The sequence below is a fragment of the Rhinoraja longicauda genome, chromosome 30 (genome assembly GCF_053455715.1).
Source record: "Rhinoraja longicauda isolate Sanriku21f chromosome 30, sRhiLon1.1, whole genome shotgun sequence".
In the NCBI taxonomy this organism is placed as follows: Eukaryota; Metazoa; Chordata; class Chondrichthyes; order Rajiformes; family Arhynchobatidae; genus Rhinoraja; species Rhinoraja longicauda.
The window spans coordinates 21,281,893-21,298,519 of NC_135982.1; the positions used below are offsets into that span (position 1 = coordinate 21,281,893).

At 49.7% G+C, this 16,627-nt stretch overlaps 1 protein-coding gene across 1 annotated transcript in view; it reads left to right on the plus strand.

The window, feature by feature from the left end:
* The first annotated feature begins 12,199 nt into the window (after positions 1 to 12,199).
* The window catches only part of LOC144607922 (1-phosphatidylinositol 4,5-bisphosphate phosphodiesterase eta-2-like), a 182,338-nt gene continuing 177,910 nt past the window's right edge, over positions 12,200 to 16,627 (plus strand). Inside the window, exon 1 of the mRNA XM_078425056.1 lies at positions 12,200 to 12,435. Within this exon, the coding sequence (XP_078281182.1) occupies positions 12,405 to 12,435 (31 nt within the window). The 5' untranslated portion in view covers positions 12,200 to 12,404. The remainder of the gene's footprint in view (positions 12,436 to 16,627) is intronic.

Genomic DNA, 16,627 nt, shown 5'->3' on the forward strand with positions numbered 1-16,627 from the left:
AAAGTCATGGCGGGAATGCTGAATTAATGGACCTCATTGAGGGTGTATTTGAACTCTCCGAGATGCTTTGGGTATCCGATTTTTGTTGGCAAAATGGATCTCCCCTGTGAATAAAGCAATATAAAACAATGCAAAAGGAGCAACACTGCAGTTAGCAAACGACAATCCATCTTGGCAGTGAATGCCGCAGGGAGACCAGGTGGAGGGAAAGTCTGGGAGATTGTCCAATGTTGATGGGACATGAATGGACGGGGATGCATTTTAAATCATCTCAGAAGGAACACAAGGTTCTTTAGAAGAGTTGTTGTGAGGGCAGATCTTGCATGCGAATGTAATCATCGAAGCAGAGTGCATACATTTTTTAAAGGACTTAGATCATTGCTTCAGACATTGAACCCAAAGAGTTAAACCAGGCAAAATAATGAAGGAGACACAAAGGGCTGGAGTAGCCCAACGTCTCTGCAGAACATGGATTGATGGCGTTTCGGGTCAGGACCCTTCTGCAGAAAGATCTGTGAATCAAATGAGATTAGTCAAGTGTCAAGAGAGTCGAGATTGTTTTATTGTCATGTGTCCCGAAACAGAACAATGAAATTCTTACTTGCAGCAGCCCAACAGATATCTGTGTGTAAACATTGTACTCTGTAAACCCTGTAATAAACAACAACAGAAAACTTCAGTTTTATGTACATAATTATATAGGAATGCAAGGTGGCGCAGTGGTAGAGTTGCTGCCTGACAGGGCCAGAGACCCGGGTTTGATCCTGACTTCGGGTGTTGCCTGTACGAAGTTTGCATGTTCTCCTCATGACCTGCGTGGGTTTTCTCCAGGATTTCCAGTTTCCTCCCACACTCCAAAGACGTCCAGGTTTATAGTTTAATTGGCATCGGTAAATTTGTAAATTGTCGCTAGTATGTGTAGGATAGTGTTAGTGTGCAGAGATCGCTGGTTGGTGTGGGCCGAATGGCCTGTTTCTCCAGACTAAAAACGAAACTAAATGTACACACACACACACACACGCGCACACACACACACACACACACACACACACACACACACACACACACACACACACACACACACACACACACACACACACACACACACACACACACACACACACACACACACACACACGTGTGTGTGTATATACATATATACTGAGGTTACTCTGTTTAATAGCCTGATGTTGTAGGGAAGAAGCTGCTCTTGAACTTGGATGTTACAGTCTTTAGGCTCCGACACCTTCTTCCCTATGCCAAGAGTGAAATGAGAGCGTGGCCAGAGTGGCGTGGATCTCTGATGATGCTGAGGCAGCGAGTCTTGTTGATCCTTTCGATGGTGGGGAGGTCAGTACCCGTGAGCGTTCACCACTTTTTGCAATCTGCTTCGTTCCTGGGCATTCGAGTTGCCGAACCAGACCATGATGCAATCAGTCAATATGCTCTCTACTGTACCATAGACCATAAGACACAGACGCAGAATTAGACCATTTTGCCCATCGAGTCTGCTCTGCCATTTGATCACGGCTGATCTATTCTTCCCCCTCAGCCCCATTCTCCTACCTTTTCCCTGTACCCTTTGACGCCATTACTAATCATGAATCTATCAATCTCCGCTTTAATAATACCCAATGACTTGGGTCACCTGTGGCAATGAATTCCACAGATTCATTGCTCTCTGGCTAAAGAAATTCCTCCTCATCTCCTTTCTAAAGGCACGTCCTTTCATTCCGAGGCTGTGCCCTCTGGTCCTGGACTCTCCCGTGACTGGAAATCTCCTCTCCACATCCACTCTCTGCAGGCCTTTCATGATTCGGTTGGTTTCAATGAGAGTCTCCCCTCGTCCTTCTGGACTCCAGCGAGTGCAGGCTTAGATCTTTCAAACACTCCGTGGAGGCTGGGTGCAAGCATTGAAGGTAACAGTGAGTGAGTGGGATTAGACTGAGCGGGATGTTGAAGGATTTGGAGAATGAGTGGGATCAGCCTGTGAGTGTGTGGAGCCAAATACTAGCACAGTGTTGATGGGTGGATTGGCCTGTGGGTGCAGGGGTACTTATCCCTGGCAGAGTGGCGGGGCTGGGATTTGCTGTAGCCCGATGCACTGGCAGTGATGAGATTATGGCGTTGAGTTCGGATGCAGTGAGATTATGAAGACGCTGAACCAGTTAGCTCCAAGAGGAGGCAGCGTTTGACTGCAGGAAAACAGGCACTGTCGTAAACATCCGAATATTACCTCCAGTCCGACACACAACTCTGTAACGTAGTTACATTACAGTTTTAAATTATTCCTTTCTCCAAAACCTATTCACGGTCATGATTTGTTTATCAGTATGCATAACAACTGGAAATAGTTAGTTTACAATTTGCTCTTCACTCCATCACCTACCTCCACGCTTATTGTGATACTCTCATTGTCAAGTGTCCCATTGAATCCAATTCAGCTGCTCTCACCGAAAACTATAATACTGGCTGTTCATAAGTTGGTATCCCAGGGGTTCAGTTGCTTGAAGAGCCGCAGGCTTATTTTAAATCAAATCTAATAATACAGAGGGATTTGCTGAAGCCTTTAACTCTGCACTCACTGTGTGACAGCACTTGGCTCCAGAGTGGGTGTTCAGACAAAATGAAAGCTCAGCAATATTCCGCATCGTTCCTGAATTAATAAGAGCCTTGTCGTCAGCAGTGTTTCAGAACTGTGGACCCAGGCCATTTTGTGCTTCGGGTCCGTACTGGCCATTTGGTGGAGTAATGTAATCAGTCACACTTGCTGTCTACCTCAGTCCTGTGTTTTTTTAAATTCAGGTATTATTCCACTTCTCTTCTCAAATCTAGCCCATCGTCACGACTTGTATTCACCAGCACCCAACACATTCTCCTGAGTCAGAGAACGGTGGGTGAAGCCCAGAGACACGAGAACAGGCCCAGACACACTAACATCGGCTCAGTCACATGAATACAGGCCCGGCCCAGAGACAGTAGTTAAGGCCTAGAGATAGTACAGGCCCACGGACAGGTACAGGCCCAGGGACACAAGAACAGGCCCAGAAACAGGGGTTCAGGCCTAGAAATACAGGTTCAGACCCAGACACGGGTTCAGGCGCGGAGACAAGACTAAGGCCCAGCCCAGAAGCACAAGTACAGGCCCAGGGGCACGAGACAGGCCCAGGGCCATGGGTACAGGCCCAGAGACAAGTGCAGGCCCAGCCCAGAAACATGAGTGAAGAAGCGTGAGGAATAAGGGAGCATGAGGAGTGAAGGGTTCGAGAAGTTGAGAGAGCGTGGAGTGAGGGGGATCGAGGAGTGAGATAGGTCGAGCAGTGAGGGGGCTCGAGGGTGGACGGGGATCAAGGAATGAGGGGGATCGAGCAGTGAGGGAGCTCGAGGGGTGAGGGAGGTTGAGCAATGAGGAAGCGTGAGGAGTGAGGGGTCCATGGAGTGAGGGAGCCTGGGGTGAAGGAGCATGGAGTGAGGGAGGCTGAGGAGTAAGGGAGCTCGAGGAGTGAGGGAGGCCGAGGAGTGAGGGAGCTCGAGGGAGGACGGGAGGAATTTTGCAAGGAGTGATATTTCCGACATGGAGCTGCCAGGCCTATCAGCCTGTTGCTCTGTGCTCTCGGTACCAGTGTGGGTTTGCCTGAGCCCACACAGAGCAACAGTCAGGCTGCTGCTCGGGGCTGCCAGGGCACTGTCTGCCTCACGTTATTGAGCTGGAATCCAGGAAGCCAGAAAACAGCAAGAGATTTTGGAAGAGAAGGTGAAAAATATCTTCATCGAGGATGAGAATTTAATTTGCAGACTGTGATGTGGAATCCACTGTCTGGTAGGGTGCTGGGACTAGATTCAATGGACACTTTCAACGGGGAAATACACTTGGAAAATAACCTCCTCTGTTCCGTACGATCTTTCAATTCGACAGTGGATGGGTAAAGATGAGGTTTTTAATTATTACTATTAACCGAGAGGTGACTGGGCACAGACAGCACTGAGTGTGGAGTGTAATGGACATTGCTGTGTTGCTGCCACTTAATGATGGTGCCGGCTCGTCCACTGTCAGTGATGAGCACGCTCTGTGAGTGGAGGTGACAGTGTTTTTTTTACAGGGGACGGCAGCTTTCGACAGGGACTTTAATTAGATTCTGGGTCCAGGACTTGCTGATGTGAGAGGGCTCCTGCTTTGGCTGCAGAGTCCTGCTGCCTGCCCTCCAGTCAGTGACACCCAGGCTGCAAGCACCAAGTCCCGCCTGCTGATCCTTGCTCCCCACAGTGTCCCAGAGAAGGGTGCTGGAGAGGGTCCAGACGAGGTTTACGACAATAATCCCAGAAATGATCGGGTTGATATAAGATGAGCGTTTGACGGCATGGGCCTGTACTCGCTAGAGTTTAGAAGGACGAGGGGGGCACTTATTGAAACATACCGTACAGTGAAAGGCCTGGATACAGTGGATGTAGAGAGAATGTTTCCTCTAGTGGGAGAGTCTAGGACCAGAGGTCACAGCCTTAGAATAAAAGGACGTACCTTTACAAAGGGGGTGAGGAGGAATTTATTTCTTCAGAGGGTGATGAATCTGTGGAATTCATTGCCACAGACGGCAGAGTAGACCAAGTCAATGGATATTTTTAAGGCGGGGATTGACAGATTCTTGATTGGCACGGGTTTCAGGGGTTACGGGGAGAAGGCAGGAGAATGGGTTTGAGAGGGAAAGATAGGTCAGCCATGATTGAATGGCGGAGTAGACTTGAATGGTGGAGTAGACTTGATGGGCCGAATGGCTTAATTCTGCTCCAAGAACCTATGAACTTATGAAGAAGATATTCATGAGAGGAATAGATCGTGCAGATGCACAGAATCTCTTGCCCAGAATAGGGGAATCGAGGACCAGAAGACATACATTCAAGATGAAAGGAAAAAGATTTGATAGGAATCTGAGGGGTAACTTTTTTCACACAAAGGGTGGTGGGTGCATGGAACAAGCTTCCAGAGGAGGTAGTTGAGGATGGGACTATCCCAATGTTTAAGAAACAGTTAAACAGGTTCATGGCACATTACAGTCTGGTTTGGGAACAGCTCTGCCCAGGACAGGATGGCCCTGCAGAGAGTAGTGCGTTCGGTAGAACGCACCATGGGAACTACACTCATCCCCCTGCAGGACCTATACATCAGGAGGTGCAGATCCAGAGCAAGTAAGATCATGAGGGACCCCTGCCACCCCAGTAACGGACTGTTCCAGATGCTACGATCAGGCAAACGCCTCCGCTGTCACGCTGTGAAAACGGAGAGGATGAGACAGAGCTTCTTCCCACAGGCCATCAGGACTGTCAACTTTTATAACCCCAGAGACTAATTTTTTGTCGACACTAATAGTAACTTATTAACTTTATTTATATGCTGTAACTGTAATTCTTTTTGTGCACAACCCGCAGGCATTGCCACTTTCATTTCACTGCACATCGTGTATGTGTATGTGACAAATAAATTTGACTTGACTTGACTTGACTTGACTTGACTTGGATAGGACAGGTTTGGAGGGATATGGTCCAAGCGCAGGCAGGTGGGACTAGTGTAGCTGGGACATGTTGGCCGGTGTGGGCAAGTTGGGCTGAAGGGCCTGTTTCCACACTGTATCGCTCTACGATTCAATGACAGGTATAGATAGACCTGTGCTTCAGTAATGAGCAGGAACAATTGAACAGAGGTGACTGAGCAGCATGCATGCGGACTGATTATTGATTGATTGCACGCGTGAACTCATCGATTGTCAGCTGTACCCATCCTGGAACCTTGGGCTAAAAATACCAACACAACAGGCGCTGACCCATGATGGTTAACTCAGGGATAATGCAACTAAAAGACACTGTATTTTTCTAGTCTTCTTCCCTGAGGAAGGCTGGGAGAACTGTAAGCCTTTGCATGTGTTTGAAGTAAGTGATGGAGTGCGGATATCCGACAAATTCCTGGCGAAAAGGGATGTATAAAATGGTCCCCACACACTGCTGTGTGAAACAAATGGTGCAGGGTGAGTGTCCGTGGAGCAGAAATGAACAGTATTAATGGAACAAGCAACAGGAAGAGGCTATTCAGTCCCCAAGCCAGCTCTACCATTCATTAGATTGCAGGTGATCTACACCTAGGCTGTCTCATGAGTGATGTCCTCGTCGATCAAAAATCAATCAACCTCTCCTTTGAAATTCTCAATGAGCTCCAGCCACCGTAGGTTTGTGGTGGGGCGGGGAGGGGAGAGCGGGGGGGGGGGGGGGGGGAGGGGGGTGGGGGGAGAGTGTGTGACACTCACGTTCCTTGTGGGAAGGTGTCCTTGCACGCTCACACACAACCTTTCAGGGCAGAATGTGATCGCAGGGACAGAAGTGGTGGTACTGACCTTTACCTGTTTATCGCCAAGTTTATTGTTTACACCATCGGCCATGACCCAAGTATACTCGGGCGGGGGGGGGGGGGGGGTGGCACTGAACAGGTTAATGACATGAGAACAGACTGCAGTGACCTTCACTGTTCCTCATCCCCATTCACTGTCCTCAGCTGGTGCTGCCAATGGCACCAGCTCAGTTTCATGCACAGAGACTCTGAGATGTGCAATTGGGCTAGACTGTACCCTGTACCTCAGTGAGTGCTAGTGTCACTGGGACTGTACCTCAGTGAGTGTCAGTCTCACTGGGACTGTACCTCAGTGAGTGTCAGTCTCACTGGGACTGTACCTCCATGAGTTTCAGTCTGACTGTACATTAGTGGTGGCAGTGTCAATGAAACTGTTCCTCAGTGAGTGTCAGTCTCACTTGGACTGTACTTCAGTGAGTGTCAGTTTGACTGTACCTTAGTGATTGTCAGTGTCAATGAGACTGTACCTTAATGATTGTCAGTGTCAGTGTGACTGTAACTCTGTGAGTGTCAGTGTCAATCTGACTGTACCTCAGTGAGTGTCAGTGTGACTGTACCTCAGTGAGTGTCAGTGTCAATCTGACTGTACCTCAGTGAGTATCAGTGTGACTGTACCTCAGTGAGTGTCAGTGTCAATCTGACTGTACCTCAGTGAGTGTCAGTGTGACTGTACCTCAGTGAGTGTCAGTGTCAATCTGACTGTACCTCAGTGAGTGTCAGTGTCAATCTGACTGTACCTCAGTGAGTGTCAGTGTCAATCTGACTGTACCTCAGTGAGTGTCAGTGTCAGTGTGACTTTACCTCTGTGATAGAATGTACAGAACAACAGCTATTTCCGACATCTCGCTAGTGAGTGACTGTAAGATATTTGTGAGCTCCTGGAAGGAGCTATATAAATGCATGTTCTTCTTTCACCCTCGTGGTACTTCACCACTAATTAAAGGCAGAACAAATTCAAAGGCGTTGTCGAGCAGTGCCTCGGTGGCGTGTGTTTGTCCCTGGGCTCTCATTAGTTTTCTGTCCCTTGTTGAACTGCGAAGTGGATTGTGCCCTCGTTTTATGAAGGTTTTTGATTGAATTCAGTTTTGCAGCTCGCGCTGTTTGTGCTGGGCGCGGTGAAGACCCCAGCGTGGGGCTGGCGAGGTTTCCTCCAGGGACAGCACAGAACCAATAGACAATAGACAGTAGCAGGAGGAGGCCATTCGACCCTTCGAGCCAGCACCGCCATTCAATATGATCATGGCTGATCATTCACAATCAGTATCCCCTTCCTGCCTTCTCCCCATACCCCCTGACTCCGCTATCTTTAAGAGCTCTATCTAGCTCTCTCTTGAAAGCATCCAGAGAATTGGTCTCCACTGCCTTCTGAGGCAGAGAATTCCACAGATTTACAACTCTGACTGAAAAAGTTTTTCCTCATCTCCGTTCTAAATGGCCTACCCCTTATTCTTAAACTGTGGCCCCTGGTTCTGGACTCCCCCAACATTGGGAACATGTTTCCTGCCTCTAACTTGTCCAATCCCTTAATAATCTTATATGTTTCATGTTTTTGACAATCCAAAAGCTTCAGGGCTGCATTTGCAGGCATCAGATTAGTGATTGTTCTGAGTGTGAACTCCAGAAGTTCCTAGTTCATAAGTGATAGGAGCAGAATCAGGCCATTTGGCCCATCAAGTCTACTCTGCCATTCAATCATGGCCGATCTCTCTCTCCCTCCCAACCCCATTCTCCTGCCTTCTCCCCATAGCCCCTGACAGGAGTACTAATCAAGAATCTATCTATCTCTGATCTATCTATCTACCCATTGATGGTCTCTCCAGCCCTCTGTGGCAACAAATTCCACAGATTCAACACCCTCTTACTGGAGAAATTACTCGTCATCTCCTTCCGAAAGGAAAATCCTTTTATTCTGAGGCTATGACGTCTGGCCCTAGATTCTCCCACTAGTCCTCTATCCAAACCTTTCACTATTCGGTAAGTTTCAATGAGGTCCCCCTTCATCCTTCTCAACTCCAGCGAGTAGAGTCCACGCCCATCCACTGCTGCACCGTGAGCACAGGCCCAGGGCACCTGCATCCTGGCACCCTGGAGATCACAGTGGAATCCTACATCCTTTCATTCGGAAGCACAGATATGGACCATGCTGTGGCAGCAGAGAAGATAGACACAAAAAGCTGGAGTAACACAGCGGGTCAGGCAGCATCTCTGGAGAAAGCAATCGGTGACGTTTCGGTTGGAGACCCTTCTTCAGATTGAGAGTCAGGGGAAAGGGAAACTGGAGGTTTGAAAAGTTTCAAGGAACAAATCAAAGCCGGCAGCGATGATCAATGAAAAGTGGAGCCCACAATGGTCCATTGTTGGCTCTGGTAAAGGTGATACCGAGTAGATGCAAACAGTGAAACTAAGAGATTCCCTTCCTGAAGCAAGCGAACCAAAGCAGAGTTGACTGGAATAAACCTCTCAAGGAGTGTGCCAGGTCGGGGAAAAATTAAATAAAGTTTGCAAAGTTAAATCAAGGTGAGGCTGCTTGGAGTCGTCAATGGTGTCACCTTGTCTGATGAAACACGGTTACTGAGAGTGACACAAAGTGCTGGAACAACTCAGCGGGTCAGGCAGCATCCCTGGAGAGACAGTGACGGCCTTGTCATGCTGATCTTCAAGCCAGTGGCTCCGTTTCTGGGCGTGTGGTATGGGCAACCCTGAGTTCAAGTCCCTCTGTCCTTGTTGAGAACTCTGTTTTTGAAAATGAAAACAAAAATAAATTGGTTTCAGTGAAAGGTAGCCCTAAAACCTTAGGATTGTCATCGATGTGACTGATTCTCTGACGTTCCTGTGGGAAATCTTGCCCAGTCCCACACAGTGGTCTTCACTGGGCCCAGCAGAGGGTGCAGAAGCTGCAAAATTGGATCAAACTAAAACCCTTCATAAAACAAGGACTCACTCTTTTGATGCAAAAGATGATGTGTAAATGCAAACACAGGGAGGTTCTGTGTCTGTGGATACAGAGGTGTCTCAGAATTCAAATATGTTCCTTCAATGTGTGACTTGCAACTCTACACTGCATCCTCCCAGAGCTGTGGTACTTCATGGTGTGCGTAAAGGGATCAGGGTAGGGTACTACGAGGGGTTGTTGGTGGCTGCTCGCCTTTAACATCAAGTGAACAGCAGTGTATTGACAGTGTAGACGAAGTGAGTATTTCTCCTCTGGTGCGGAGGATGACTCCGAAACAAGGCAGCACTCCAGGCCAATCTGGCCAATGGAATCTGGACCTCTTGCACCCTTTACAACCCCTCACCCTCACAAGGGTGGCATTGTGGCGCAGCGGTAGAGTTGCTGCCTTACAGCTCTAGCGACGCGGGTTCGATCCTGACTATGGGTGCAGTCTGTATGGAGATTGGATGTTCTCCCTGGGACCACGTCGGTTTCCTCCAGGTGCTCCGGTTTCCTTCCACATTCCAAAGAGTATAGGTTTGTAGGTTTATTGGCTTTTGTTAAAAATTGTAAATTGTCTCTAGTGTGTAGGATAGTCCTTGTGTATGGGATGATTGCTGGTCTGCGCGGACTCAGTCGGCCGGAGGGACTGTTTCCACACTGTGTCTCCAAAGTCTAAATATTGAAACTGCAGTAACATTAAAAGGGTTATGAGGTTCGGACTGTAGAATAGCAGCATAGCGCAGAAGCCAGTAAATCCGAAGGAACTGCTGATGCTAGTTTATACCGAAGAGAGACACAAAATGCTGGAGTAACTTAGTGGGTCAGGCAGCATCTCTGGAGAAAAGGAATAGGTGATGCGTCAGGTCTTTGAGTCTGAAGAAGGGCTCTGATCAGAAACTTCACTTATTCCTTTTCAGCACAGAAACTAATGCCATTCGACCAGTGTACGTCTGTCTGGAGCGGTCATGGATGATCAAAGGTGTGGACAGTAGGCCAATGGGTCTGTTGCCATGCCTTATCTCTAAAACTAAAGCTAAACTATACTGGTCACCCACGCTCCACGCCAAGGGCAGACACTCTCAAGTGCACTCTCCTGTGTCTGTGGCTTGAGAGGAGGACAGGTCGAGGCTCTTCACTTTATGAGCTGCTTGGATCTGTATCCTGGGTCACATATCATAGAAATTCCAAGTATTATTTCTCGCCTGCCTGATAATTATCTGTCTCCTTGTCACCATTAATTCTGTGACAAATTTGGCATTTGTGCAGAGGGCAAATGTTGGCAGTATATTCGGTTGAAGATAGTGAAGGGCAGCCAAACTGGAGGTCCAATGCACGAACGATAGACACAAAATGCTGGAGTAACTCAGCGGGTCAGTCAGCTTCCCTGGAGATAAGGAATGGGTGACGTTTCAGGTTGAGACCCTTCTTCAGGCTAAGTCAGGGGAGAAGGAGTCTCGAGATATGGAAGGGTAAGATGTGAAAATGACAAATCAAAGCAGATGTTGATAAGGAAATGGGTCATTGTTAGCCGAGCGGAAGGTGACCAGGAGGCGTTCAAACAGTAAAATTAATCAGGAGGGCAACGAAACTAGTCGGAGAACTATGGTGGGGCAGGGACAGAGAGAGAGAGAGAGAGAGAGGGAAAACAAGGGTTCCTTGAAGTTAGAGAAATCAATGTTCATACCACTGGGGTTGTGAGCTGCCCAAGCGAAATACGAGGTGCTGTTCCTCTAATTTGCGTTGGGCCTCACTTTGACAGTGGAGGAGGCCCAGGACAGAAAGGTCAGAATGGGAATGGGAGGGGGAGTTAAAGTGTTTAGCGACCGGGAGATCATGCAGGCCGAGGATGAATGAAAGACCATGTCACCAAGTCTCGACACCATGTGGGCATGGCAGCTCCATTTGTCAAGAACCTTGTTGGGTGAAGGACCAGATATTGTGGGGTGGTGGAGTGCAATGAAGTCCCACAGCACGTTGGTGTTCTCCAGCTTGCCGTGAAGAGTTTTCTAGGAGTTGGCAGAGCTTTTTAATCCAAAAATTCACGTATATAGAGTGGCTTTATTGATGAAAATCATGGAAACAGATCACAGGGTTGCAATCAGGGCTTGGTATGGAGCAATAAAGAGTGCGGGGGGGGGGGGGGGGATGTTAGTGACTGGGGGACTTGATAGAGGAGAGAGAGGTGAAGAGGCTAATAGAAGTTCTGGAACCTGGGGCTGAGGAAGGAACTCAGGAGGCCAGACCTGGGGACAGGCGGCCCATGGGGTTATGGGGATGGAGGAGGTCACCAAGATTGGGGGACATTCCAGTCTGAAGAAGGGTCTCGACCCGAAACATCACCTATTCATTTTCTCCGGAGATGCTGCCTGACCCGCTGAGTTACTCCAGATTTTTTGTGTCTATCTTTGGTTTAAAGCAGCCTCTTCAGTTCCTTCCCGCACACCAGTAAAAGGCCGATGTTTGAGGAGTATGGGTGAGGAGGGGGCACCATCCAGTTATTTGGACGACCAGCCTCCGGGGAGAGAGGCAGGTGGCAAGGTGGGGGAGGAGGACAAGGGCGAAGAGACCTGGTACATAAGAGCAGTGCGGCAGAGAGACGAGATGCTGCCCGGGCATTGGGTGGCACCGCCTTGCTGAAAGAAGGTCCGGACTGCAAAGAGGAAGGGTATACCATGGGAAAGATCTGCATTCTCAAACCTGGAGCACTCCAACAATTTGCCGCCCAGCCACCTCCAAGCCCTGCTGTCAGCCAGTGAGTATCAATCAGCCCTCCCCCTCTCTCTCGTTGTGGAGTTACCTGCCAGTGTTACGAGCTGGCGATAGGACAGTTTGATCAACCATCCATCCTTGGGCAACTTAATAAATGAATGGATTTTAAAGCTCCTCGCACAGGCTCAGAAGGTGTCGGAGCCTGAAAGAGAGAGGGAGAGAGGGAGAGGGAGAGAGGGAGAGAGAGAGTCAGAGACAGTCAGAGACAGGAGGGAGCTTTAATACACACATCAAGTCTCTCTCTCAGTCCGAGCCATCTCTCTATGAGCTGCTGGCTCACACCAATCTCCGTGCAGGCGGACCTCGGCGATGGACAAGGCGCCACCAGCGAGGGACCACAGTATGTTGAAGCGGCCGCGGCGTGTTGTGTTCCACCCTGTGTGTCTTTTGTGATCACTGTTTTAAACAGCCAGCCAGCCACCCAGCGTGCGTTATGCTGCATGAGGCGAGGCGCAATGTGAAGATGTTTCTGTTTTGCTCTGACACTCATGGCTTGGGTGTGGGAGGGTCGGCAGCGGGTCTGAGGGGTGGCTGGAGGTTGGGGGGGGGGGGGGGGGGGGGGGTGGTGGAGCTGCTGGTCCGACCGGTCCGGCTCCCCTTTGCTGTGGGGATGGGGGGTGAATTGGAGGAGGAGGGGGGTTGTTGGAGGGGGCACCTCACAGCACCCAACTACCCGCAGGGTCGGCTGTAGCCCAGGGGGGCGGTTATGAACGAGGCGAGGCTGCACTGGCTGACATTGGAGGGGCTTCAGGGAACAGCCACTGCCGAGGGAAGTTTAAAGTCCATCCGAGCCGGGGGTGGAAGTGAAGAGTGGGGCGGGAGAGAGAGTGAGGGGGGAGAGTGGGGAAGGAGAGAGCGAGGAGCGGGACAGTGAGGGAGGAGAGTGAGGGGGGAGAAATAACGAGGAAGGAGGATGGAGAGGAAAAAATCAGGAATAGCGAGTACAGAGGAGGGAGAGTGGGGCGAGAAGGGAGAGTGAGGGGGGGCGAGGAGAGAGTGGGGAGGGAGAGGGTGAGAGGGGGTGAGGAAAGAGAGTGGGTGAGGAGGGAGAGTGGGGAGGGAGAGAGGGAGAGTGAGAAATGGGGAGGGAGGGAGAGTGAGAGTGGGGAGGGAGAGTGAGGGTGAGCTGAGGAGGGAGAGTGAAGACGGATAGTGAGGGGGAGAGTCAGGGGAGAGTGGGGTGAGGAGGGAGGGTGAGGGGGAGGGTGAGAGTGAGGGGAGTGTGGAGGGAGAGTGGGGTGAGGAGGGGGGGAGGGTGAGAGTGAGGGAGGAGAGTTTGTAGGGAGAGTGAGGGGGAGGGAGTGGGGTGAGGGGGGAGAGTGTGGGTGAGAGTGAGGAAGGGGAGTGTGGAGGGATAGTGAGGGGGGATTGAGGGGGAGAGTGGGGTGAGGAGAGAGGGTGAGAGTGGGGAAGGGGAGTGAGGGGGAGAATGAGGAGAGCTGAGGCGGGTGGGGGTCCGAGGGGCAGGGCGAGCTGCGCCGGGGGGAGCGGATAATTGCAGCAGAAAGGGGAGTATTTGCAGCAGTATTTTGCAGCAGTCCCAAGCACTCTCTCTCTCTCTCTGTGCCTTTGTTGTGGTTCGGCTGCAGCGCGCCTCCCGGAGATTGTTTTGACGCGATGCTTGTCATTCCTGCAGATGTTGCTGCAGGTGACTGGAGACTTGGTCCCGAGTCCTGGGGCCACCGGCTCACTGTCCGCTAAACTCTTACTGCCTCAGCCAGCAAACCAAGTCCACTTTTACAGTGCGTCCCCGTGTGAGAGAGTTTGAACGTGACACTGTATGTGTTTCTGTGTGTGTGTGTGTGTGTGTGTGTGTGTGTGTGTGTATCTGTGTGTGTGTGTGTATCTGTGTGTGTGTGTATCTGTGTGTGTGTGTGTGTGTGTGTGTGTGTGTGTGTGTGTGCGTATCTGTGCCCGTGTCTCTGAATCCTTTTGTCTGTGTTTGTGGGTCTGTGCGAGCGTGTGTGAACGAGTGTGTCTGTGTGTGTGGATATATGTCAGCGTGTGTTTGTGTATGTACACGTGTATGACTGTGCCTCTGTGTGTGAATGAGTGCCTGTGTGTGAATGTGTGTCTGTATGAATGTGTCTGCGTGAATGAATGTGTCTGCATGTTAATGCGTGTGTCTGTATCAATGTGTGCGTCTGTATCTGTGTGAATCAGTGCGTCAGTGCGAATGAGAGTATCTGTGTTTGTGAATGGCTGTCTGTGTATGTTAATAAGTCAGTGTCAATGAGTGAGTCGGCGTCTGTGTGAATGAGTGTGTCTGTGTGAATGAGTGTGTCCGTGTGTGTAAATGTGTATGTCTGTGTGTGTGTGAATGAATGTGTGTGTATGTGTAAATGCATGTGTCTGAATGAGCTTACTGCTAGAGAGAGCTAGATAGAGCTCTTAAGGATAGCGGAGTCAGGGGGTATGGGGAGAAAGCAGGAACGGGGTATTGATTGAGAATGATCAGCCATGATCACATTGAATGGCGGTGCTGGCTCGAAGGGCCGAATGGCCTACTCCTGCACCTATTGTCTATTGTCTATTGTGAATGTGTGTGTGAATGAATGTGTGTGTGTGTGTGGATGAATGAGTGTGTGTGTGTGTGTGTGTGTGTGAGTGAATGAGTGTGTGTGTGTGTGTGTGAATGAATGATGTGTGTGTGTGTGTGTGTGTGTGTGTGTGTGTGTGTGTGTGTGTGTGTGTGTGAATGAATGTGTGTGTGTGTGTCTGAGTGTGTGAGTGAATGAGTGTGTGTGTGTGTGTGTGTGAGTGAAAGAATGAGTGTGTGTGTGTGTGTGTGTGTGTGTGTGTGTGAGTGAATGAGTGTGTGTCTGTGAATGAGTGTGTGTGTGTGTGTGTGTGTGTGTGAATGAATGAGTGTGTGTGTGTGTGTGTGAGTGAATTAATGTGTGTGTGTGTGTGTGTGTGTGAGTGAATGAATGTGTGTGTGTCTGTGGGATTGAGTGTGTGTGCCTTGTGTATGAGTGGGTCTGTCTGTGTGGATGACTCTGATGGTCTTGCAGTGTGTTCAAGCCTGTGCTCTGGAGAAGAGGCATTTCTGCCTACCAGCTCCGATTGCATAACTTGGACTGAAAGGAAGCATGCAGGTACAGCAGGCAGTGAAGAAAGCCAATGGAATGTTGGCCTTCGTAACAAGAGGAGTTGAGTATAGGAGCAAAGAGGTCCTTCTACAGTTGTACCGGGCCCTGGTGAGACCGCACCTGGAGTACTGTGTGCAGTTTTGGTCTCCAAATTTGAGGAAGGATATTCTTGCTATTGAGGGCGTGCAGCGTAGGTTCGCTAGGTTGATTCCCGGAATGGCGGGACTGTCGTATGTTGAAAGGCTGGAGCAATTAGGCTTGTATACACTGGAATTTAGAAGGATAAGGGGGGATCTTATTGAAACGTATAAGATAATTAGGGGATTGGACACATTAGAGGCAGGAAACATGTTCCCAATGTTGGGGGAGTCCAGAACAAGGGGCCACAGTTTAAGAATAAGGGGTAGGCCATTTAGAACGGAGATGAGGAAGAACTTTTTCAGTCAGAGAGTGGTGAAGGTGTGGAATTCTCTGCCTCAGAAGGCAGTGGAGGCCAGTTCGTTGGATGCTTTCAAGAGAGAGCTGGATAGAGCTCTTAAGGATAGCGGAGTGAGGGGGTATGGGGAGAAGGCAGGAACGGGGTACTGATTGAGAGTGATCAGCCATGATCGCATTGAATGGCGGTGCTGGCTCGAAGGGCTGAATGGCCTACTCCTGCACCTATTGTCTATTGTCTATTGTCTATTGGACTTGGCTTCCGTTTGCCTGGCATTTGTTGCACTTTCTTTCAGCGGTGAGGACTGAAATGGCCTCTTACCCACAGTGGGTTGCTGTGTCGGGCTGGGGTGGGGGGGGGGGGGGGCAGTGATAAGGGGGAGGGCCCCTTTCCCTCTTGTACAGACGTAGTGGGATTTGCTGAGGTGCGCCTCATCTACCCAATGTATACATCTGCCGCAGAAGCGAGGACAGCAGGTTGTGTCCACTGCTCAACCCAACCATTCGGGGGAGGAGGTGTAATGGGACCCAGTACTGTCTTACATATAGAAACATCTCGTCCATATTTTCCAAATCTGTTTAACTCCCAGCTCTCCCTACCTTTGCAAACTCTTCACCACATAATAAATAGAGTCGGCAACTGGCCATTCAAAAAGATCATGGCTGATCTTTTACCTGAGAACCACTTTCCACCACGAATCCCTGAATCACCCCTAAAACAATCTAGTATCGAAAAATCAATTGATTGCTGCCTTGGATATGTTCAGTGACCCAGCCTGTACACTCCTCTTCAACAGATTCACTCTGTCAAGGTGAGAAAATGACTTCTCATCTCTGTCCTGATTGATGCCTTGTCTCAACACCCCAACCAGGGTAAACACATGCCTGCATTTGCCCTGTCAAGGTCCATGAGAATATTCGACACAAGACGCTGGAGTAACTCAGCAGGTCAGGCAGCATCTCTGGAGAAAGGGAATAGGTGACGTTTCGAGTCTCCTTCTTCAG